The sequence below is a fragment of the Alternaria viburni genome (assembly GCF_023758015.1).
Source record: "Alternaria viburni strain BMP 2772 chromosome Unknown scaffold_29, whole genome shotgun sequence".
NCBI lineage: Eukaryota > Fungi > Ascomycota > Dothideomycetes > Pleosporales > Pleosporaceae > Alternaria > Alternaria viburni.
In genome coordinates, this window is record NW_026055798.1 from 90,682 (window position 1) to 112,700 (window position 22,019).

The 22,019-nt window shown below is 53.3% G+C and overlaps 8 protein-coding genes across 8 annotated transcripts; 2 read left to right on the top strand and 6 right to left on the bottom strand.

Moving 5' to 3' along the window:
- Nucleotides 1-4,951: 4,951 nt before the first annotated feature.
- Nucleotides 4,952-6,521, bottom strand: J4E79_010192 (uncharacterized protein; the record flags this gene model as incomplete). Its single annotated transcript, XM_049359031.1, has 3 exons — nt 4,952-5,850; nt 5,905-5,989; nt 6,054-6,521. 3 exons carry the CDS (start codon nt 6,519-6,521, stop codon nt 4,952-4,954), a joined length of 1,452 nt encoding a protein of 483 aa, XP_049206409.1.
- A 298-nt stretch (nt 6,522-6,819) lies between these two features.
- J4E79_010193 (uncharacterized protein) lies at nt 6,820-7,340 on the bottom strand (the record flags this gene model as incomplete). The annotated part of the gene is made up of 2 exons (XM_049359032.1): nt 6,820-6,910; nt 7,021-7,340. The coding sequence occupies 2 exons, from the start codon at nt 7,338-7,340 to the stop codon at nt 6,820-6,822; spliced, it is 411 nt and encodes a 136-aa protein (XP_049206410.1).
- A 562-nt stretch (nt 7,341-7,902) lies between these two features.
- Nucleotides 7,903-9,254, bottom strand: J4E79_010194 (uncharacterized protein; the record flags this gene model as incomplete). The annotated part of the gene is made up of 3 exons (XM_049359033.1): nt 7,903-8,051; nt 8,104-8,699; nt 8,752-9,254. 3 exons carry the CDS (start codon nt 9,252-9,254, stop codon nt 7,903-7,905), a joined length of 1,248 nt encoding a protein of 415 aa, XP_049206411.1.
- Nucleotides 9,255-13,319: 4,065 nt separating this feature from the next.
- On the top strand, nt 13,320-14,766 carry J4E79_010195 (uncharacterized protein; the record flags this gene model as incomplete). The annotated part of the gene is made up of 3 exons (XM_049359034.1): nt 13,320-13,511; nt 13,591-14,114; nt 14,172-14,766. The coding sequence occupies 3 exons, from the start codon at nt 13,320-13,322 to the stop codon at nt 14,764-14,766; spliced, it is 1,311 nt and encodes a 436-aa protein (XP_049206412.1).
- Nucleotides 14,767-15,155: 389 nt separating this feature from the next.
- Nucleotides 15,156-15,944, top strand: J4E79_010196 (uncharacterized protein; the record flags this gene model as incomplete). Its single annotated transcript, XM_049359035.1, has 1 exon — nt 15,156-15,944. The coding sequence occupies one exon, from the start codon at nt 15,156-15,158 to the stop codon at nt 15,942-15,944; it is 789 nt and encodes a 262-aa protein (XP_049206413.1).
- A 231-nt stretch (nt 15,945-16,175) lies between these two features.
- Nucleotides 16,176-17,903, bottom strand: J4E79_010197 (uncharacterized protein; the record flags this gene model as incomplete). Its single annotated transcript, XM_049359036.1, has 2 exons — nt 16,176-17,758; nt 17,804-17,903. 2 exons carry the CDS (start codon nt 17,901-17,903, stop codon nt 16,176-16,178), a joined length of 1,683 nt encoding a protein of 560 aa, XP_049206414.1.
- A 932-nt stretch (nt 17,904-18,835) lies between these two features.
- J4E79_010198 (uncharacterized protein) lies at nt 18,836-19,588 on the bottom strand (the record flags this gene model as incomplete). Its single annotated transcript, XM_049359037.1, has 2 exons — nt 18,836-19,506; nt 19,555-19,588. 2 exons carry the CDS (start codon nt 19,586-19,588, stop codon nt 18,836-18,838), a joined length of 705 nt encoding a protein of 234 aa, XP_049206415.1.
- Nucleotides 19,589-19,854: 266 nt separating this feature from the next.
- On the bottom strand, nt 19,855-21,801 carry J4E79_010199 (uncharacterized protein; the record flags this gene model as incomplete). Its single annotated transcript, XM_049359038.1, has 1 exon — nt 19,855-21,801. The coding sequence occupies one exon, from the start codon at nt 21,799-21,801 to the stop codon at nt 19,855-19,857; it is 1,947 nt and encodes a 648-aa protein (XP_049206416.1).
- Between the last annotated feature and the right edge of the window lie 218 nt (nt 21,802-22,019).

The window sequence follows — 22,019 nt, forward strand, 5'->3', positions numbered from 1 at the left end:
AACTATGTCTGCCCTACCCAAGGCCAGCCATCCTTGCAAACGTCACGCCCGGCTCGCTTCACGTCGTGCGCGCTCGTTTCATTGGACCCTGCAGCAGCTCATTCTCCCACGTCGTGCTCAATGAGGGATCCCGCCCTACACCAGGCCCAATTTCATCCCACTTGCTGTGTCACTCCAGACACCTCATCACCGCCCCAGCGAAACACGTACCAAAGACGTCGTCCCGCGGATTACGACGTCTTCGAAATATCACCGACGGTACGCGCCTGCACTCGTCATGCTTATGCTGACTTGCCTCCTCGGCGAGGGCGGAATCCGTTGGGGCGCGGCTCTCCCGCTGTCGCTTGTATACAACACCACCGCCAAGCGCCATTGGCGGAAGGCACAACCGGTGCAACTTCCGACTTGCGAGCGGCTGGGTGGCGACGTCACTCACTCTGCCCATCCATCGCCATACGGCCCCAGCCCTGAGATGCACCTCGTCTCAGCTCTCGTTGCCAGCCACCAATCCAGCGTTCTTCCGCCACGCACGGTACCGTCAGCTGAATCGTCGCTCCCGACCCGAGACGAGCGCATCTTGGTACAACTCTTGCAGTAAGTGTGGCGAGCGACGCATCGTCAGATTCACGATGCCCCAAGATCGCATCAGGACTCCAGCCCCAATCCTGGCTAGCAGCCTTCACCGCCAACTGCCGCCGTGACGTACCCGGTATAACAACGTCTGCTATCCGGTAGCGCACGACAGTGCATCATCTCCTAGGCTGCTTCCAGATGTATTGCATCTTCCGATCTTATCAATGTTCAAACTGCACCATGGCTCTTTTCCGCCGGTTCACAGTACCATGGGAAGACACTCTGGGGTAACGGCTACAACGGCTACAACTCCAGACAAGATCACTGTCATGCCAATTGCGGGGTAAAAAGTAACTCTGGTATCCAAGTACGCCGACGTAGACTGACCCGAACATCAAGCGAACGTTCTGTACCAACATTTGTGACGACTCCAGCACGCAGGCATGAAGCCAGCGCATGGCACACGCAAACGCCCCAAACGCTCCCGGAATCGAATCCATCAGTGTCCAACGTTGCGACACTACGTGGTTAGAAACGGCCCTTCATCATGTTCACAATATGCGCGTCATTGCTTTTGGCGTCAGGCACGCCTACCCCAGGGGACGAATCGCAGACCATAGCAACCCGTGCTACTACCGTCTAACGTCAGTAGTCTAATTCACCTCGCTTAAAGGCTCAGCTCTCGCTGTCACGTTGTCGACAATGCAACACCAAGCAACACGGATAATGACTTATCCCACTCGGTAGTCGCAATTTTCATGAAATTGTCCGAAACATGATCGCTTGTGGCGCCTCACACGATGTCTCGAACCCACACTGCACTGTCTAATACGTTGTATCCGCCATCTCCACACCTCCACCTGCAGCGCCATGCATGATTTCAAGCTTCAACGCTAGAATCTCTAGCGCGGGCTCGGTCCTTTCTTGGGTCACGTTATCGGGCCGCTACCATACACGCAGAGCACATTCGGCAACTGCCAGAGATCAAATGTTGACGTGAACAGATGTGCAGCATGGATTGACATCGGAATACCGATTCTAGATTCTCCGACTATGCAATCGAAGGATTCCGGCCCTGGACAGCTGAGACGTTGTGATGTTGTGTTCGGTCAAATACATCATCTTCGGCCCTACATCCATGGGCAACACGAGCGCACGATCAGCCTTGTGACGTCAACCTCGACAGGATGAATCGTTCCTCTAGGCAGCTGAACCTAACGCTGGCGAACTGCTCCGCGAACGATGTTGTTAGAGGCGATGGGATCGAGCATGGCCGACCTTATCTACCTGATCGGCAATATGCTAGTAATAGCTTCCTCCCGCACTTCGGGATAACTACATCCAGTGTGTTGATATGCGAGCCCGCGCGTCACTGTCGCGCATGTGTGCGGCGTGGCATATGTCATCCCGCCAAACCCTGGCTTTTGTGACGAAAGATGCAGCACTCATCAGTCGATGCTCCTCGGAACCGCAATCACATTCCAGAGGGACTGACCTTCCGAAAAGGTATACTATGGGAATTTGTACTCGACGATCGTTCAGGCGTAATGTGGCAGGTCCGGCTTGCTTTACCCGGTGGGATGCACGTTGGAAGTGAATCATTTGTATTGGATGATCGTCGATATCGTCAGGCTTCGTGAGTAATGCTGTGTACATGACTTCTTTCGCTCACCCTGATGGTCACGGACTGCTCTTGACATCAGAAGACACGTGTGCTCATTACAACACCCGATTACCTCTTGCCCTTCGATCCGTCAACAGCGACAAACCGAGATGCTTATCTGTGTGGAACGACTATACGCGCAAGAGACCCATCACGACCGAAGTACTGCCTGGGAACGATGTCGTAACAGCGATGAGAGTGTGTCATATGGACATGTCTTCGTTTCAATATAGGGGTATCTTCTCAGCATCGATGCATTACATTCCGCCCATCGGAGCTTCGAAACGGCCGACATCTTTCAGCCTCATTCTCATCATGGACATATATCGAAACCATTGCTAAAACTCATCTCTTCAGCATCTCATCACTACACAGTCTCGTTGAGTACTCGCTGCGGGTGCCTAATGCGGGTACGGCCTGCTGCAGCCATTTGTCGTGCTAGCACCATTGGTCCCAGCCTGAAGATTACGCCCGTGCAAAGATCGCAAAGTCTCCTATCGGGGGTTTCATATCATATATGATCCATCATGATTTGTTTAGGTGCTAAGCCCTTCGCAGTTCAAGGCTTCTTCTGCAAGGAGTAGCTGACCACATTCCATATGGGTACCAAGCGAAAACGAGGCCTAGTAAAACAGGGCCATATGTCCAAGTGAAGCAAAGCACTTTCGCCCATTGTGAGTCATTCTTCCTCATAGTACAGATAACAGTTATGACACAACCAGACATTACCCAGAGTAAAAGAGCGAGGAAGATAGGATACTCCCAGACCACGTCCTCTACAATCTCTAAACCCCAGTCGTGAACCAATTTTTGGGTATCAGTCAGCCGACTCATAGAACTCTGGCCAAACCTTTTGGGAACTCGGTTGCGCACGCTTGTTTCTTGATACAGACCCGGATCGCAAGAGTATTTCCGATTTTTCCTGTTCATGCAACGAGCCAAGTAAGTGAAGGACCAACGATGTTTGAGGGAACCAGAAATCGGCGGTAAAAGCTCGTCGATTTGGACAGTGGGATAGTCTGGATCATGTAGGGTGAATGTAACGCATCGTACATCAGAGACTCTGTATAACCGGGATGCGATCCTTCCACGATGGCTGATAGCGACATCTGTATATCGACGGTCGAGTTCTTCGACCAAGTGTCCGTCTGTTTTCACCTCTGACAAGCCGATTTCAACTAGCCGCGTTTTCTTTCCTCGTAGGGTTATACAAAGTTCAAGAGTAGGTTTATCAAGAAAGCGGGCGAGATTGGAGTCAATTTCATTGAAGCTGTCGAGTGCTCGCGATGCCGAAGGGCGAAAGACAGGCTCCTTTTTAAGCATATCCCGAACTAATTCTCTAAACTGAGTGCAGAAGAAACCCAAGGCCGGACTATCGGAATCAGCAGATGCCGTATCTTGAACTTGAAGTATGTCATTGATGAGCGTGACATTGTTCGCGAATTGGCAGCTATCAAGACCCATCGCTGCGTTGTACACATCCAGGAGCTTTGGCCAGGGTCTAAGAATGCCTTCTACCAAGGCAAAACAACAACCCAGAGAAAAGACATCAGAGGCCAGGGTCGGGTTTCTGCTCTTGGCTTTCGGATCTTCATTCGTGATCTGCTCTGGTGCAAGGTACTGGTATGTTCCCTTGTTTGCTGTTGTAGCGCCGTGGATATGCTCCTTGCTGATACCGAAATCGATAATGATAGCACGAACCTTTAGCTCCCCAGACCTCTCAAACTCGGAATGAAGGACGATGTTGTCAGGCTTGATATCCTCGTGCCGGATAGGGCCAAACCCGGGGTGCTCGCTATGAAGGTACGCGAGGCCACTCAAGCACTGTCGCACGATACTTGGCCAAGGGTCCAATGTCCCGGGTACGAACCAGGACAAGTCCGATCTACCGCCATTCGTAGAAATTCTCTCGATAAACTGTTGAAATGACAACTGCGCCCATGGCTTCGTCACGAGATAGACGTTGTGCGCCCAATTCGGATGATTGATGATGTACGCCTCTTCGAGCTGAACAATGTTCCGATGCTGACACTGTCGCAGGAACTTGATTTCTCGGGCGACCTCTTTCTGGTGGTCCGGGGACTTGATTTCGATTCGCTTGCTCGCGTAAACTTGCTGCTCGCCGATGAGCGGTATCCCCGAAGAACGGGTAGCTCGAGAAACGGTTCCGTATCCCCCAGTGGAGGGGGGACCTTTTGATCTGTCTTCCTTGTATGGCACATCTCTCTCAGCCCTGTATGTAACGACTCCTGCTGAGCAGAGGTCTTCGGCCCAGGCTATCGCTCTGTAGTATGATGGGCGAAGATCCATCTAGTCATCGCTGGCAAGTATTGCGATGTTGAAGACGTGGTGGGCGGGGTTCACACGCCAAAAGCCCAAGGCAGCAGCTTAATTTGTGTGCAATCTCACTGGTGCGCTACCCCTGCAACCAAAGTTAGTAATCGACATCATCGTGCTTTTGTGGCTGGTCGCGTTGACTGCGATTGGTGGTCACTCCGGTTAAACGCACCAACCGGATTGGCAAGGCTGAATGAATTGGTGTGCGACAACAGACACAAGGCTGTCTGAAAAGCAAGAGTAAATCGTGATAATGCGAACATTACAAACGACGCAAACCAGCAATGAAGATAGTCAAAAGAGACGTCTAACATGATCATAACTCTCATACCAATCGCGATCTCAACTCAACGATCCAGATCAGAGTCCTCAATCTCCTCACGGCTTCCTCTTCCCTTTCCCCTTCTTCTTGGCCCCTTCAGCCTGCAGCACCGTCTTCTCAGCAGCAGCAGCATTCGCCCTCTGAGCCATCCTCTCCAAAACAGCCTTCCTCGCATCCGCCTTCTCCTCCCTCTCCGCCCCCAACCAATCAAACACACCCTCCACATCCGTAAACTGCTTGAACCCACCCTCTCTCCACGCATCCCCATGTATCTTCTTCCCCGTCTCTTTATCCATCTCAGCAGCCTTTTGCGAACTGAGCGCCCGTCCCCAGCGACAATACACCAACCCCTGCGTAAGCACCCTCACCCTCACACCCATATTCTTGTACTCTCCTTTCTCGTAGGCGGGATTGTTAGCGGTAGACGAAGCATCCTCCCAGCCGCCACGGCGATACGCAGTCACACCGTTAAAACATATAATTTGCGTCAACGCCGTGTCGCCTCTCGCACGCTTCTTCTCAGATTCACTCAACGCATCACGCCGCTTCTGCTCTTCCTCGTCTACGTCTTCGTACTTATTCCGCATATTTCGTTGGCGCATAGAAGGGTCGTTCCAACACTCCATAATCGACGAATCGTAGTTATCTTCTTTGAAGAGCGGGACGTGGTGGTATGCTGTGTGCGGATCGAGGTGCATGTGCAGGGAGAGCATGCCGGCGGAAACGGTGAGGCGCTGGAGGTCACCGAAGACGGTTTTGAGTGTCGGAGCGAGGATCGGTAGTGGTGTAGAGGCGGGGTGGGCAGGTGGGTGGACTAGTGAGAGGAGAGGCGAGAGGTGTGTCCATAGTGCTCCGATGATGGTGTTGACGTGGGCGTTGAAGTTGTGCGGGAGGGATGTCGGGGTCGGGAGGTGGGCGCGGATAGTCGCTGCATACCGTGCATTCCTGTCAAATCCTACGTTCACGTCAGTTCAAAATCTTTCATCCCCTCCACTTCATCCAAACTCACCATCCTGATCCTTCATCTCCCTCTGCACCTTGCTCACAGCTCTAACACCCTCCTCCGTCCCACCAAAGAACGCATGCTGCAACACCTGCAGAGGTAGAGGTACGAGGTCAGTACATTTCTCACATGCACTTCGTAAAGCCAGAACGTACCTGCTCACTCAACACATTCCCAATCATCGCACAAACCAACGCACGCAGTGTCTCTTTGTTGACAAAAAGATCGTGCCACCCCCATAGTCCACTCGGCCCTCCACTCGCCACACAGTTGATTAGTTTCGTTGTCGCTGGTGTTAGGGTTTTGAACCACGATTTCTTCACCTTGACATCCTCGTTCTCATCCGTCATCGTGTGTGCGGGGTCAGCGCCAGAAGCGAAATATCTCTCAGCAAACTCCTCCACAGCGCTCATGAGCCCCCACAATCCATCCCTTATCTCCGCGTCGCGGAAGGCGTAGTCTGGCTCTGAGGGTAGTTCTGCGCGGATGAGGCGGGGTGAAGAGAGCTCCCTCGCGCGGAGGTTGGGTTGTGTATTCCACCTCTCCTCTGGCGTCTTTTCGTGCCAGTCCAAAGGGTATTTAAAGGCTGGGGGATGGGTGGGGGTGGTGAGGGGTGAGGTCATGGTGCGTTGGGATGGTGGTTGTGATTTTGATTGTGGTGATGGTTGTAATGGTGTGATGCTTGGTTTGGTGGGTGAAGGTGAAGGTGAAGGTCTCGTCACTGTAGGTTTGGTGGTAGTAGTCGTTGATCTGACAGCCCCAGTTCGCGGTCGTGGTTGTTTGCCAACAGGCATATGTTTGAGTCTATCTACTTCGATCTCGCCAGTACTAGTCATGTCTGGTCCGGCTGACGTAGTGGTGGGAGAAAACGATAGTTGCAGGTCGTCGTCGCTGCTAGACCAATCAATTTCATCGATCGCTTCATCTTCTTCGGTCTCGGTTTCGCTGCCTGTGCACATCGACGGCGATGGCGATATCGCTACCTGAGTGCTTGTACTCGCCAGCGTCTTCCCTGCTTCGTTGTGTGTCTCTGTCCTACCAGTCCTACTACCTGTCCCACGCGCTTCAACCGCGTTGTACAAATCGCGCGAAAGTTTGCGCACGGATTTGGGAGTCGCATACGGCCGAGCATCGTCATCTCCATCATCACCCTCTCCAATCTCAACTCCAGCTTCAAGTTCAGCTTCGTCTTGAAGTTGGCACGCTGCCGCTACCTCCCCATCCAGCTCATCCTCATCCATCTCATATCCATCATCTCCATTCACCGCCACCGCCCCAGCACCAGCATAAACAGCATTCTGATATTCCTCCGGATCATACGCGTCTCTCTTCCTCTTCTCACCCTTCCCACCCAAGCGCGAAGTAGACGTGTCTGTTATATCGCGCTTCTTGGTGGGTGGATGTTTAGCGGGCGAACTGAAGAGGTTGTGGAGGAAGGACATCGCGCGCGATGGTGGTTGCGTTGGTGCGGTGAGGATGTGCGCTGTCGCCAGGTATGGTGAAATGGCTTTACTGAAGGGTCAGTCGCATGAATGCGATGTCTTGCGTCACCGGCTCTTGTATGCCCATGGTGGTTGCTTTGTCTTTGTCAAGCCGCGACCGCATCCGGCAGTGTTGGTGGGAGCGTGCAGCCGGATGGAGGTTTGCGAGTATTTTGCACGGGCGGGACAAAGACACCAAGAGCTATCATTGCGGTATCTTTGCAATGCAAAGCAACAATGGTGTCTTTGATGTTGTAGTTGCCTATTGTGTTGCGCAATCAGAGTCAGATCTGGTGAGGGTAGATGCATGCATCGCATCCTTCTGGCTTACTCATCCAGCAATCAGGTTAGCAGAAGAAACGCACGAAAGAAGCGTGAACCTTGTTGGAGGAAGAACCACTATCATTACCTCTGTAGAGTAAAACCCGCTATGCTAGATACGCCTGGCTCGATAAGTAAATGTAGAGCGATGATGCAAGGAAACGCTAGATGACAACAATAGACAAAGAAACTTGAATTGAGTTTATGACTTGGGCGGTGGTGTGAAGTTCTTGTAGAAACAAGAACATAACGTGCTCTCAATCTGAGGCTTGAGCCTAACGTCGTCGCCTGACGAGCTCGTGCAAGCTGGTACTCCTTGTCCACCTGCTACGCTTTGTTCAATCTTGACGGCTATTTCAAGTTAGTTGGTGTACGTGAGATGAGAGCTGCCAGGCTTGCTTACCATATGGCCACGCCTTGTTAGCGACCTTTCCCACTGCGATTGTGTCGTCGGGGTATGTCTGCTGCATCTTGGTGTACAAGATGCCCTGCATATTGGTCGCACCGTAGTCGCACTCAAAGTCGCCTCTCTTTCCTCCAAGGCTTCCAGTCATGTTCACAGTCTTGGACCGCGTGATCTGGAACCGGTATCGCTCCGTGTCTTTCCCTGCGTCCAACAGCTCGAGGTCTTCGTTCTGGAACGTCGTGTCGAATGTGTCGTCCTGTTTGCCTGAGGAAATCTTCCAAGAACCTGCAGATCCGCTGATGTCCCAGTTCAGAATGGTGAGGGCTTTCTGTTGGTCGTCGTAGTAGTTTGTGTTCGGCGGGCATGTCCACGTGTCTGCGTCTGAGGTGCAGTCTGTTGTGACGGTGTCGAGGAAGAGCACGAATGACCAGCTTCCGACGGGGAAGTTCGAGGGGACAGCGGAGGGTGTAGAGGAGGTGACTGGAGATGGGGGATCGTCGTCGGTCGTGGAGGGAGAGTTGGAGTTGGAGGCGGGCTTGCTATCTGTGCCTGCTGGTGTCGTTGAGCCGCCTGTGTTCGCTGCGGGTGTGCTACTGTGTAATTGTCAGCCCATATGCCCTCGATGTTAGCATGAGGTTGGCCTACCTCTTCGAGTCCTTCTTCAGTCCCATCGCCAGTCCAACGCCCAATGCCACGATCAGCGCAATGATCAGGGCGGCGACCACGGCAAGCTTCTTCCATCCCCAGGCAGCACATCCTCTCTGTCTCCGTTGCCGCACGTGTCCAAACTTCTCCTCATCCCGGTCACTCCACACGCTGACACTGAGATTGCTCCCATTGTGCATGTCCTCGCTGCTTTCCCTTGGCGTGAGCAACCTGCCACCCGTCAAGACCGATTGGATGAAGCCGGGCTTCTTCTCGACCCTGTGGTGTTGTACTGGCCCAACATGCTGATGCGATGGGTCGTTGCAGAATGTGCTTTCGGTGGTGACGCTGATTTCGGCGGCCTTGGACGAAGCCGACTTGCCTCGTTTGGCGTCGAGGATTACGGAGAGACGCTGGCCAGCCGGCGTCGAGATGCGCTTTGCCGGTCGGTCGTCACCAATCTCGTAGTGTGCCTTTGCGCGCTTGGAGCGATAGAAGTTCATTGGATCGGAGGCTGTGGGCTATATTGCTTGTGACTCGCGGTGTATGGTGTTCTGTGTGTCAAAAGAAAGCGTCCAAGTTCTCCTGACTGCAATGGCTATCGCTCTGCGGGTGGCTTGCCGCTATATCGCGCGCTATAGCCTGGGAGCGTAGGGATGCTGATGACGAAGACGATGGGGGTAGGGAGGTGAGAGGAAGATAACAGGAGCCTCCCTCCACGGCTGTCAGGCGCGACGCACCCGCCTGAGCCATGACAGCTCTCGAAAGCTTGTACGAGACGGAATCTTGTTGACATGATCCTCCTCAGGCCTCGAGCGTATGGGGCCTGCGCGATATCACGCGCTAGCGACCGTTATAGTATCGAAGTAAACTCCAACGGGCTAGGGGGTCACCCCATTCTCCTGACCATCACTCATGGAGCTGGTTCTCGGTGGAGCCGCACGGTGCTGCGTCGGGAACGGGTGCGCCATGCATGGGCAGATCATGAGAGCTTCGCGGGAGCTCTTATGCAGACAGGATGATGGCGTGCTTGACATCTGGGGTTGAGCAGGTATTCCATGGACCTGAGGCAGTCTCAATGCTCTGTCATCATTGCAAGGCGATGTCGCACGAGTGAAGTTTGTTGGTATTGTCGTTGGTAGTGTCGTTTCGGCGGTGTTTGTTTTGCTGAGTGATTAGGGGTCGTGTCGCTAAATCCGGAGCCTGTTCCTGCATTCGGCCCAGGGATCCGGGTCCGAGGGATTTTGCTGCCAAGCCTCGAGCTGCTCGACTTTCTTTCACGTGCTTGCGTGTACACACCGTGGCAGTCACAAGTGGCGACACTCACCGCGCGGAAGATACCACGCTGAAGATACCTGGGTAGGCGGTATCACAAAACTGTGATGTCTGATGAGAAACGACGCTAGTCGTCGACCGCGCTTTCCTCACGCGCTCTCGCTCTCACCGCGCGCTTCACCGACGCGTCACAAACGCGACTGCCTCAATCATGCTCTCGCCTATAGTGACGTTTGCACACCTGCGCGCACTTCAATCGAAAACCCCTTCACGAACGTCTTAACCTCAGCTTTGCCGTGCGACAGCTTCCTGGCGCCCAAACCGGGATCTCAAAGCAAATTGCTTAAGCTGTCTCACATCTCGCAAGCCTCAGTCAGTCAGCATGTCACCCCGCGTAACGGTCCGCCTTGTCCCCGGTTGCTCTGACGGTGATCCTCTCCATGTCCCGCCTCCAGGAGCTCATACTCAACTCGATCCACCGACTCTGTACCTGGAAAAGATCAGTCAACAATGGATGGAGAGTCGAGGTGAGGCTAAGCCCGGTGTACAGTACTCGCTCGAAGCCCTTCCCTTTGGTTATACTCTCTGGCATCGCCCGCGGCCCTCGAAACCAAGTCATTTTGACAAGTACCTATATGGCCATCCTGGAAAGAAGGCATTCGACTCACCGAATCGATTCTTTCCACATTTCCTGCATCTGATGAACAACAACGGTAGCAGCATAGGCTGCCCATGCACTGTTTGCAGTGGCACCGCGGGTATACTCCCCAAAACTTCAGCGAACAGCTCTCAAGTACGCAGCTCCAGCGCGGCGTCTTCACGGAAGTCATCCAATTCATCTGCTCCTATACAAAGCCGCCGTTCCAGTGCCCACAGCGTCCAATCGCTTCCAGTCGCACCGCCGCCTAGTCTGGCACCACAGCACAAAGGTCGACCCAAGAAGATCACTCCAGGGCTAGACACGAGCAATGTCGATAACGAAGGTACACCGGACGTATACAGGAACTTGATCGACAAGCTTCGCCGACACCAAGATCTGGATGAAGCCATACTAGAGCCGCTGAGCCCAGACTGGCGAGCTGAGCGAGACCAACTTCCCAAGTTTCTCAACGATATCAAGACACAAGACCAATGGGTTCCCCGAATTGGAGATATTGTGCTGTACATACGCAACATGCCTGACACCGTCGAATTGGTTCGAGACAACGCCACTGGAGAGCTGCAGCTGTACGACGAGCGGCGCAAGCAGCATCTTGGTGCTCCACAATGGGCGGCAGGCCTGGTCACTGAGCCCGCTACTGGTACTACGGTCGCCGAGCTCGTCGCCTCTACCCAGGAGCGCAATGTATCCAGCATAGGCGTACGCGTCGAACCGGTCCCGAATCCAAACGAGTCGGACAAGTCGCTTTCTAAGAGACACAAGTATGTCTTGTTGCGACAGACAAGCCCGTTCATGATGTGGAGAGACCTATTACGCCGTATCCCCCAAGAAGAATGGCATGACACTGTCAAAAATGCACTCGCCCTGATGTCGACACTGTCTCTCATGGGCAAGTATCGGTTCCGAGGATCCTGGCCCAACGCGAGCATATACTGCCATAGCATTTACGTTGGCGCTGAGATGCTCGCCGTGGGCGACACAGTCCGTCTCCTTCCTAACAAGCAGTCTGGGCAGTCTGGCTGCACGGATGTCATGAGCATCAAATCGATTCGGTTGAAGTGGACCAATCTGGACAAGGCCTCCGACAACGACTATGACGAGGGACGACCTTACAACTCCGAAATATGGATCTACGGGTCAGCGTATACAAGTGACGGGTCACGCTCGAACAAGCTTTGGGTTACTGATCAGAACGTCGAGGCTCCGCGGGTTGCAAATGATTACGCAGATTGGTACCCACTGCACCCGGCCGACAAAGAGCTCGCAATACCTTATTCACGCGTTCTTAGCCGGCTACACGAGCGGGACGCTGTTGCGTACTTCCTCAAATCCAATGACGACAACACTCCAGGACTCGATGTCGGCCGACAAGCTGTGGTAGAGGCGCGCGCCTTTGCACGAAAGCACGATAACCGTATTGCACAAGAGTCCGATGCGACTTGGTACTGGGGAGACGACCGAGCTGATGCTCTCAATCTCCGCACCATCAACGGTCTCGACGTCTCCAGATACGACCTCGACCGCGATGTCAAAGATCTCCGCCGCAAGTACCGCCAACTCGATGGTATCGCCAAAGGAGATGCGAAGCCTACAGGTCAAGACATACTCGACGGCAGGGGATTGCGTACCTTTATGGCGCCGGCTTTGCCACTCCGCACCAGCGGCGCGAAGGCACCAAGCGAAAGCGGAAGCTCGATGGCAAGCGAAAGCCACGCGTCCCGAAAGCGCACGCACATCGTCGACTTAGATGACGAGGATGACACTGAGGAGGATGACATCGACGAAGAGATCAGAGAGCACACTAAGGTTGTGCAAGATGACCGCCAAGGTCCGATGAAGAAGAAAGCGAAGGTGATGGTTGTCATCGATTGAAGAGCGACTGGGCGCACATGAACCAATAGACATGGTCCAGTATGAGCGATAGGGTACGAAGTTGGTACATGGCATATGCCCCTTTATGGCGAGAGATGTTACGATACAGCGGACACGGATATGATGGCGGAGATGATAGCCGGACTTTCTTTTTACGACGGCGGGCATGGAGGATCACTGTTGATACCCATTTACTGCGATATGCTCGAGCAACGGCATGTTCTGTACTGTACCAGATTCCCACGATATTACGGCAGATGCCAACACTGGCTGATTAGCAGCCACAATACCAACATATGATGAATATCCTCTCGTGTCTTCTGCTTTGGTGATGCACTTACGCAGCAACCCAAAGCGCATACTTAACCCATGCAACTCCCGCACCCACTATACCCTCTCAAACTCCCCGGTATCAACCTCATCAAGCTCAACATCACCTTCCACATTCGTGTTGCCCTCTTTATCTGCCCCAAATTCGAGCTTGCGTTAGTCAAGTGAGCAACCATAGCTAAAGCTTTGATGCTACGAGATTTGAGCCCGGTCCAGTCAAAGGCACTTGTTGTCATTCGTTGAGTTTCGGCGCGAATGAAGGCAGCGGGCAGGTTTGAGGCGTGGTAACCAACAGGTGGTACAGGTGAAGTTGACCACCCTGTGATCCCCGCACTCATCTTCGAAAGACTCATGACTGTGATTCACGAAAGTGAGTCATGCGTACTTCAAAAATCGATGGTAACGCGCTCCAGTATCTTCATTACACAACATGCACGACGGTCGGATCTACAGGCTCGTTTCTCTATGCGACGGCGGCTTTAAGAAGCATAAGCCACTACACAACTCTCTAGAGGGCTGCTATCAACGATTCTGGATCTGGGCCAATTACACAGGCGCTGGGGCAGATGACGAGTCGAATTTAGACCAGCGACTGGAGTTCAGCCCGGACTTGCAGAACGAGGTAGCCCGGTTGCTTAAACTCATCATCAGGAGCCTGGCGGGAGGCAAGACACCATTTCACATCCTTACTCGACTTGAAGCTGACATACACAGGCTTCCCATCAGTAACAGCTATACATGGAGCTCTCGATGAATTAGAGCGCATCATGATGATCAAGTCAAGAGACAAAGGCTGCTTTGAAGTGGCTGCGGTCGGGTGGGTGAAGAAGCTACACCCTGATATACCGGAGACTTTGGCCGAACAGCTCGGCATAACCATCGAATGCAGGCGTCTTCGCTTAATCCGTCAAAAGAAGTACCAACAGGGATTTCCCCTCGAAAGATATCAATATCGTCAGGCACGGCTTGCGCAGCCAGAAGATCAGATGGTGGCCGCGTTGGACGATGTGACCCTCACCGACGCTCCGATATTGGATCCAGCACTACCACGAGATCCTGCTTCGTATCAAGAGAGTGTCGGGTCTGAGGCCACAGCATCATCGGCCGCTCGAGCATATTCGTACCCAAAAGCATCCAAGCCATCACAAGGCTCCGAATACTGTCAGCGTAAATGGTGTGTCAACAAGCTCAGGACTGAGGACCTGCGGTACACAAGACGGTGGGCGTATGTCTGCCTATGAAGCTGTCAATCGTCGTTGGTAAGTAAGCTTACAAGATACAGATTGCCCTGGAACGAAGACCTTCAGCCGTACACGTGTATCGACAGTCGGTGTGATTGGCCGCCGATATACTTCACAAGCGTAGACCAATGGCAGAAGCATATGGTGGAGGAGCACACCACTGGCTGGACGGAACAGATCCACAGGAAGGTCCAGCACTGTAGCCGACACGTAGACAAAGAAGGCCATAGAGAACGCAAAGAGTTCCAAGACCTCGAAGCACTCCGCGACCATTTGACTGACGAACATGGTCTGACGGAAATTGATCTTCGACGCGCCCTTTCTCGATACAGATCGCCGGGAACATGTCTGTTCTGTAATTTCGATGCCGTTGCCAAAGCAGTTCCAGGAGATGAGCTTGAAACAAGCCAGAATGCGAACGTCGGTGACGCTGCTATTGAAGCACCTGAGTCCGAAGAGCTTGTTCGAGTAAAACTCTGGGAGCATATCGGCCGTCATCTCAAAAACCTGGCTTTCTTATCGCTAAAATGGTTCGAAGAGAACGAGGTAGATGTCGACGGGGGTGATCGAAAGGCGAAGGCTGCGCAGAGGGAAGGATCTAGTGATGATGATGATCGGGAAGCGGCATTGATGTAGCGGGGTACTAAGTTTCATCCTCAACAGTACCTAGGTATACTTCTTAGACAGCCTTCAATCTACTATACCTGAACATTGAGCGAGGATGAGCCGCTTGATTAGCCGGTGCGATGGTCAAAAGAGAAGATGATTACGACAGACAGACAAATTAGGCCGATGCGTACGCACGTACGCTAGCGCGATTACTGAACTGTTCCGAGGTTCCGAGGGACGCGTCTTCCCCGCATCGAAGCTAATCATGCAACCAGCACCAACCCTACGAGCTATGCACGACAAGCTTTCGGTAGTAGATATCTTGCTACCCATCTTCACGACAAAATGTGAGGAATAGTGACCCAACATTCCAAGTTTACACTCAACAGGCCGCCTCCTACTCCAACGTCGTCAACATGTCCAAGAACACCACCAACAAACCCGTCATCGCCGTCGTAGGCGCAGGCCCAGGCATCGGCGAAGCAGTAGCCCACCGCTTCGCCTCCGAAGGCTTCGTCGTCGCGCTCCTCGCGCGAACAGAAGAAGCGTTACAAACCATGGCCGCGAACATCAACAGCGACGTGGGTACCGGGACGGCGCATTACTACATCACAGACCTACGCGTCGAAGACACAGTAACATCGTCCTTCAAGCGCATCCGCGAAGAGCTAGGCCCCGTCAATGTGCTTGTTTACAACGCTGGCGCGCGCCGCGTAAACGGGCGTTCGCTCATCGATACCACGTCTGAGGAATTCGAGAACTTCACCAAGATCAACCTCTTCGGCGCGTTCTGGGCGAGCAAGCTGGTCATTCCGGATATGCTTGCCGCGGGCAAAGGTACCATCCTTTTCACCAGTGCGACAGGCGCGTTGCGAGGTATGCCAGGTCTGGCGTCGTTTTCACCGGGAAAGTTTGGACTGCGCTCGTTGTGTCAAGTCATTACGCGCGAGTATCAGGCGAAGGGGATACATGCTGTTAATATCATTGTCGATGGGCCGGTTGATGGAAAGTTGATTGGGGGTGTGATGAAGAGGCAGTGGGAAAGGACTGGGCAGACGGAGAAAGCGGCGGATGTGGATAGCCATCTTGTTCAACCGAGGGATTTGGCGCATACGTATTGGTTCTTGCATACGCAGCCGAGGAGTACGTGGACGCAGGAGTTGGATGTTAGGGCTATGAAGGAGACGTTGTTTACGAAGCTATAGTTGAATGGCAAATTGTATCAGCATTTATCGATGTGTTCTGTCACAAACATCTGACAGGGTATGAGATTTCATTGTAATGCGACATCTTCACTGCTTATCTACTGCGAATAACGGGCTCGGTATAGCCCTTTTACTGTTTTACAATACTGCGTTGACTAGACCGCGTTGTGGGCTCTGCTTAGGCATCGACTCCAGTCTCTCCCCAAAAGAATGTTGTGACATCTTCAAGGCCTACAAGTGAGCTTTCACAGTCTTCTCGGCTTCTTCCGCCTTCGCTTGCTCAGCAAGTACCCTCCGTAGTATCTTGCCCGCATTGCTCTTCGGTATCGCTTCCACAAAGCGGATACCGCCCCTCAACTTCTTGTGCGGCGACACACGCTCGTCGAACCATGAACGTAGCTCTCCCTTCAGCTTCTCATCGCCCTTGTACCCCGCTGCCACAACAACATACGCTCTCGGTAACTCCGTTACCTTCGACTCATCGTACACGCCAATCACGGCGACATCAGCGACCGCCGGGTGGCCTATCAAGAGAGCTTCGAGTTGCGCCGGCGCGACCTGAAAACCGTTATACTTGATGAGTTCTTTGACGCGGTCGGTAATGTACAGGTTCCTATGCTCATCGAACTTTGCGACATCGCCGGTGTGATACCACCCGTCAGCATCGAAAGCAGCGGCCGTAGCTTGGTGATTGTTGTAGTACCCTTTGAAAATGTTCGGTCCTTTCAGACACAGCTCACCCTCTTCGCCTATCGCCATCTCCTTTCCGTCGCTCACGACCTTGGCTGACATGCTGGGCAACAAGCATCCGGATGTGCCCAACGCCGTGGTCCAGGTTTCAATGCGTTGCACGCTCACGGCGGGTGCGGCTTCAGACATGCCATAGACTTGGAGTATTTGAGCGCCGAGGCGCTTGTGTATCGCGGTGATGACGTCGACGGGTATTGGGGCGGCAGAGGAATGCAGGTCGCGCAGGGACGTGAGGTTGTACTGGTCGACAATCGGGGCCTTTGCCAGAGCGAGTGCGACGGGCGGAACGATGTAAGCGATGGTGACTTTCTCTTTGTCGACCGTCTCGCAGAATCTCTTGAGGTCAAATCCTGACATGATGTGATTGGTCACGCCGTAGAAGATGGTGTTTAGCAGTAGTGTAGCAATTCCTGCATTTATCAGCGCGTGTTTGATTCTGAACTCGTTGAGCTTACCGTAGATGTGATACATGGGTAGGAAGCCAATACCCGTGTCTGTCTTCCAGTTGGTGTTGTAGCCATTTGCCGTCGTAGCCTGAATGCTGTTTGCTACGACGTTCTGATGCGTCAGCATGACACCCTTTGGCTCGCCAGTGGTTCCAGAAGAGTACACCAGGTACGCCAGATCTTCTTTGGGGTCGATTTTGACTCGGTTCATGCTGACTGACGCGCTCTTCAGAGAAGAGAAGTGCTGAACGGATTTTGTAGGCTTGTTGCTCCCAACCAGAAGTATACGATCCAGAGGAAGGCCGATTTTCGATGCTGCCTCGCAAGCGACCTCAAGACATGCCGCATTTGTCAACAGTCCCTTGGCTTTCGAAGATGTCAACTGAGACACCAGCTCATCGACGGTGTACATGAAGTTTAGAGGACACACGACACCTCCAGCAAGTAAGACGCCGAATGTAGCAGGCGCGACATCGATATCATTCGGCGTCATGATTGCCAAAACATCGCCTTTGCGCCATTGCCATTGTTTCTGGAGGCCCTGCCCGAACCGTTCCGCGGTGGACCGTAAATCAGCATATGTGAGCTTTCGGCCGCTGGCAATGTCTACGAAGAGCACTGCACCTGTTAGCTATCGCTTGACAGACGTGTTTGAACACATACCATGATCATCCGGGTACTCGCGATCCGGTCGCTCGAGAAAATACGTCCATGCATCGACGGCGGGTATGGTAATGGGCGGGTATGACGACTCAATCGGCATTGTTAGCAGTATAAGTATAACAGGAATGACTGGTTATGGTGCAGCGTTCAGCTCGAAATAGATGTTATATTTCCCATCGACGTGATCGTCATTGAAGTAGCGCGTTCAAACATTAGGGTTTGGTACTTCAATGGCTACGTCCGTAACACTAACGCGTCAGCGGCGATCGCATGTGATTAGTCGTGGGTACCCAAGTCGGCACCGTGAGACCTCGGGAGAAACCATTAACATGGGCCCAGCGCTCAAGGCGGGCAAAATTCCCTCCGCCCGCACACAGGCATTTGGAGCCTGCCAGAGCATAATATCACGCGATAGCTGTAATCCTGAGCCCCTAGGTGCTGGCTCGGTTGAGCTCACACAAGCGGAACCGTAACTTCGGGTGGAAGGCGATCGTCTGTCTCTGCGGAGGAGAGTCCATGCTGTAGTTTGAGCTGAGGACGCGCAAATCAGCGTGTTGTGGTTGATGAAGGTAACATCGAGTTCGGCGGGATCGAAAGCTGGGAAAGCGCGCCAGCCGAAAGCAGACTAGGCTAAGATCACGTGGTCTCGGCAGATCTCCGCGAAGTCCGGCTCGTGCGCACCATTAGCAACAAGAAGAGACATCACGCTCTTCACATGCATCAAACTCGTCACACATGGCAACGGCACGGTGGAGAACGACTTCTCTTATTTGTTCATTCACGCGAAGATTGCCTTCGCGACGTCCAGCAGGCAGAGACTCCATTGATGGTCTGTAACGCGTCGAGCTCTGCAGTGGCTCAGCAACCAAACCCCCAATCGCCAGAAACGTAGCAGAAAGCTATCATCTTTCCTGGATCGACTTCGTCTCCACCTCGCTTCTGGGATGCTGTCTTCAAGTCTTCCGCCCTTGTCTCTTTCATGTCTGGCCCTTACACATGACCCGTGTCTCCCATCGCCATCAGCCGCACACTCTAGTCTGCGCCAATCTTCTTTGCTGAGGCACCCTCATCAACTTCCGCCTGCATGGCCTCCTTGCTCCTGTTGTCCTTGCCCTCAAGTGATGGTTCGCCGCCTTCTTCCGCCACGATCAGATTACCGTCTTCTCCAATACCAGCAGCTACCTCCTCGCCGTCCTCAGCCACGTCTACCTCTCCTACGGGGGCGCCATGCTTAGCAATCGCCCCCAGCGCGATAGTAAGATGACCGAGAGTCATGTGATCGTTTCCGATTGTGCTGTACACTGATCTATGGCCGGTGTAGAGCATGATAAGCTGGAAGAGCGCCTTCGTAATGAAGGCGAAGCCACTCACACGTCCACTCTTTGTGAACTTGCTGAAAACGCCAGTGCCCTTGAATCCTTGTGATCCATGCACCTGCTGATTCACACTGCCGTCTTCAAGAGTGTGGTAGTGCAGACCTTTGAACTTTCCCGTCGTCTTTGCGTTGACTTCGGTCAGCCATAGCTCGTTTTTTATCTCTCCAGATCGAGTGGAGGTGTAGCCGACTCTGAGAGCGAAGCGGCCCGGCACATGTTCTTTGATCTCGAAATCGTCGTGCGCAAGCAATATGGAGAGCCCAACTGGATGAGCATGCTTCAGGTAGTTGAACAACTGGTCTTGGGTGTATATGCCATTCTTCGAAGCTGGGAACAAAGTCAGTGACATTCCGGCCTCGAATAAGTGCGACGTACTGTGCTTGTAGCGCTCGTATTTACTACACGCCATTTCGCAATGAGTACGTGCTCTGGACGGATGTGGTGTACGAGTAAGAAGAGATTGAAATCTCTGAGGGTCGAAGGAGGGTGGCTTTTGTGAAACACCTACACTAGCATATCCAAGGTGAAGGTGAGTTAACTTGGTGATTTCTCGGCTGAGCGACGGATACCAGATACTGAGTGACTTCAACAGACAAAGCCAGCTTGTACTTTGCTGACCGTCTGGTACGCGGCTCCGAACAGAGGAGGTGGAGGTAGAGTGGGTTAGTGTTGCAGTCACTGCGTCTCGCAGTCGTCGATCGTCCGAACTACCGGTTTCGCAACCTTCACTATAGCCTCTTTGACGGAGCTGCCGACCGCCTCCCAGTGCTCGCCGAGCCAAGTCAGATACAAGTCAAGGTCCGTGTGGTGCAGTCCAGGCACCTCATGCAATAACTTTCGAACAAAGTCACGAAGGTCGCCACCTTCACTACTACCAAACAACGCTGCGTGCGCGGCCTGGTACATCGCAGACTTGGACGTATAAATGCCGTCACCGCCTACTCCCGTGGCTTCAATCATCGCGTCGGCGTAGATCTCGCGGTACATTTGTAGCGACAAAGGAGAGTGCGGCGCATCCAAAACATCGTACTCTGGCATCCAGTCTAATGTCAAGAATTTTGGAAGAGAAGAATAGCCAAGGCAGCGTGGGGCGGTGGAAGCGCGCTCCCAGTCGATGATGCCTGTCACCTCGCCGGTATCGGGGTCGCAGAAGACGTTCTGAAGGTTGAGGTCGTCATGGCGAAGGACGAAAGACTCTTCGTTATCACTATGCTTAACAGATTTTGCGAAAGCCTCGCTTCGGAATAGTGCATCCAGGACTCCATGATAGACGCCGGGCCTTCCTTCATGTCCCTCGAACGGCCAGACATCAAGCAGCTCATCCATGAAGCGCGCCAGGCTTGAGTCGTACACTGGCTTCTCAGTAAGAGCCTTCTCCGTGGCCATATCTTCGGCGGTCAGATCTGGGTCGATATTCCACTCCCAAAGCGAACCAATAGCAGGCGTTCCGTTTGCGTCAACAGTGTCAAAGTCCAACGCGCCAATCTTGTCGAACTCGAGATGACGCAGCTCGGCCATGGCTTGGGCCAGTGAACGAAGTATGCGCTCGCGCTTTGACGCCAGTTCCTTGGAAGGAAAGTCGACTGTGTCCCGATCCCAGTCTTTATGAATGGGGTGAGCGTCGTGCCAGACTTCAGAGGCGGATCTGCCTGTGCAGGCCTTCATCAAGATGTAAGGCGCACCTAGCGTGTTATCCAGCTTGTCGTTGTAGGCCACAACCTCAGGGACGGGACACTTGGTGCGCTCGCCAATAAACTTAATAGTGCCAAACTCCGAACGAAGCATGTACGCATCCTGCTTCTGCCAGCGAGCGGCAGTGCCGACGCAAGGAATCTTAACCACGTATTCACCGTCGTTAAGGCTATTGGTAACCCGATATATGCGGACGAAGTTGTAGCCACCCTCATATTCGCCGCAGAAAATGTAGTCTTCTGCGTAGTATTCGGAGGAGGGGTTGAGATGTTGCCAGAGGGTTTTCTGGAAGTTCGAATGATCAAGCGCACGGAGTGGTTCCCAGTCCGCGCGATCAAGCGCTTGGTTATCAGAGCCCGCGCTTGTTAAAGAAGAGGTTACCGAACCGTCCGACTTAGGCGTGGATGATTTATAGTCTTCAACCTCCTCGTCAGAGTTGGCACCGCTGGGCGAGACAGCATTTTCGCGCTGGATGAGGGCGACGATTGCGGAGTTGTCATTGCCGCAGGCACGCTCAACTACTTTGAGCCAACCTTCTCCACTATCCGTCGTAGTTTCGGGCGTAAGCAACCGCTGAGGTAGCTTGGGCAGCGTTTCGATGATGGTGCAGATACCAGAGATAACGTTGAGGCTTGGTAGCAAACGCGCGGCTGTTTGTGACGCAACGACCTCGTGAGACACCTCTGCCCACCCCAGAACCTTTTTCTTGCGCTGGCGGGCGAAGCGAGCTCGGAACTCCTCGTAGGCAATGGACAGTATTGTGGGTAGATTGGGATCCTGCTTGCTGGGACACTTGCGACTCTTGAGATCGTTAACGATGATGGGTGCAGGCGGTGTCTTGCGAAGCCTGCTTTGAGAATTGTCTTGAGGGCGCTTGGAGCTGGAGCTGAAGTCCAGACCAGGGACCAAAGACGTGAGACTGAAGCGCATGTTGGCACAAGTACTTGGAGGTAATTATTGGCCGACGTGGGCGTGATGTTCGGTCGAGTGGCAGTCGAACTACCCGTAGCAAGGTAGTGTTTCGGGGTGGAGAGAATATATAGGGCTCGGAGAAGAGAGCGACGTACACACAAGTCTCACAGACTGGGTCCAGCGCCAAAGTGGAGCCCGAGCTTGTCTAGCCACGTGAAATGCGCGGCATAGTGAAT